Source organism: Coturnix japonica, chromosome 22, assembly GCF_001577835.2.
Source record: "Coturnix japonica isolate 7356 chromosome 22, Coturnix japonica 2.1, whole genome shotgun sequence".
Classification (NCBI taxonomy): domain Eukaryota; kingdom Metazoa; phylum Chordata; class Aves; order Galliformes; family Phasianidae; genus Coturnix; species Coturnix japonica.
Window position 1 is genome coordinate 913862 of NC_029537.1, and position 1768 is coordinate 915629.

Sequence of the window (1768 nt, forward strand, 5' to 3'; positions counted from 1 at the left end):
CCCCCCATTGCCCCCACCTGTGTGATGAAGTGTGAGTACGGCAGGAAGAGCTGTTCCAGCACATAGAGCAACGTGAAGGCGGCCGCCAGCTGCTGCCGGATCGTGGGGCGCCGCGCAGCCCCCCGCCCCCCATAGTGACAGTCAGGGCTGCGCCGGGGGGGGGCGGTGGTGGGTAGTGCCCCCTGCAGCCATTGTGGGCAGCGGGCACACAGCCGGCGCGGCCATGACGGGTCACAGAACAGCCCGCTGCTGGCCAGCATGGTGTACGAGAACATCCCTGGGGGGGACATGGGGGCGTCAGGGACATGGGGGCGGTGTTAGGGACCCCCCGGTGCCCCCCATCCCAATGACCCCCCTCACCGATGCTGAAGAGCTGCGAGTTCATGCAGTGGAAGTAGGTGACGAGGACGAGGCCGAGGGGCCGCGTGGCATCGAAGAACAGGAGGAACCCGGCAGAGAGATCCAGAGCCAGCCCCCCCCCATGGACCACCAGGCGGCTCGTCAGCTCCTCCGACAGCACCAGCCTGCGGCAACAACATCAGATCCAACACAATCCAACACAACGCAATCCAACACAACTAAATCCAACCCAACCCAACTCAATCCAACACAACTCAATCCAACCCAACTCAATTCAACCCAACCCAACTCAAACCAACCCAACTCAATTCAAACCAGCACAAACCAACCCAACTCAAAACAGCCCAACTCAACTCAATTCAACCCAACACAATCCAACCCAACTCAAACCAAACCAACCCAACATAATCCAACCCGAACTAACTCAATTCAAACCCAACTCAACCCACCTCAAACCAAACCAACCCAATATAATCCATCCCAAACCAACTCAATCCAACCCAACTAAAACCAACTCAAACCAACCCAACTCAAAACAGCCCAACTCAACTCAATTCAACCCAACCCAATCCAACTTAACCCAATCCAACCCAACTCAACTGAACCCAACTAATACAGACCAACTCAATCCAACCAACCCAACTCACCCCAACCCAACCCAACCCAACTCAACTCAACCCAACCCAACCCAACCCAACCCAACTCAACCCAACTCAACCCAACTCAACTCAACCCAACTCATCCCAACCCAACCCAACCCAACATGACCCAACCCAACCAACCCACCCCACCCCACTCACCGAAATGGGGAGAAGAGCCAATGCTTCGCCAGCGACCCCATGGAGTACCCCCCCACCCAGTCAGCGTCCAACTTCTTCAGCCCCGCGATGAAGTAGACGATGAAGATCTGTGGGGACACACGGTGACGGCCCCGCTGGGGATGCTGTGGGGGGGCGCAGTGGGGTGGGACCCACCTGTGCTCGCAGCAGGGTGTAGTTCCACAGCGGGACGTGGGCGTTGCGCTTCTGCGGGTGGAAGAGGCCGTCGATGGAGCTGTGGGGACAGGGGGGCGGCACCGAGGGGGTGTGAGCTGTGGGGTGGGGGCACAACTGCCCCATGGGGACAGCGAGACGTGGGGCCCATTGGGAAGCATGGGGATATCAAGGTTCCATCGCCCTGTGGGGACCCAACCCTATAGGACACCCCACACCGACCCACCCCATGGCCCCATACCCCACCTGCACCTCCCCATCCCTTCTCCCTCCCCCATTGCCCCCACCCCATGTCCCCATGTCCCAATATCCCCATGTTCTTGTGCCCCATGATGACCCCATGTCTCTGTGTCCCTGTACACCCCATATCCCCCAATGACCCCATATCCCCATGTCCCTGTACCTTCACACCTCCA

General features: G+C 59.0%; 1 protein-coding gene across 1 annotated transcript in view; it reads right to left on the bottom strand.

Moving 5' to 3' along the window:
* GGCX (gamma-glutamyl carboxylase) overlaps nucleotides 1–1493 on the bottom strand; it is a 5333-nt gene extending 3840 nt beyond the window's left edge. The window contains exons 1-4 of the mRNA XM_015882860.1: nucleotides 1335–1493; nucleotides 1161–1267; nucleotides 361–524; nucleotides 18–277 (exon numbers count right to left, since the gene is read on the bottom strand). Of these exons, the coding sequence (XP_015738346.1) occupies nucleotides 18–277; nucleotides 361–524; nucleotides 1161–1267; nucleotides 1335–1478 (675 nt within the window). The 5' untranslated portion in view covers nucleotides 1479–1493. The remainder of the gene's footprint in view (nucleotides 1–17; nucleotides 278–360; nucleotides 525–1160; nucleotides 1268–1334) is intronic.
* Between the last annotated feature and the right edge of the window lie 275 nt (nucleotides 1494–1768).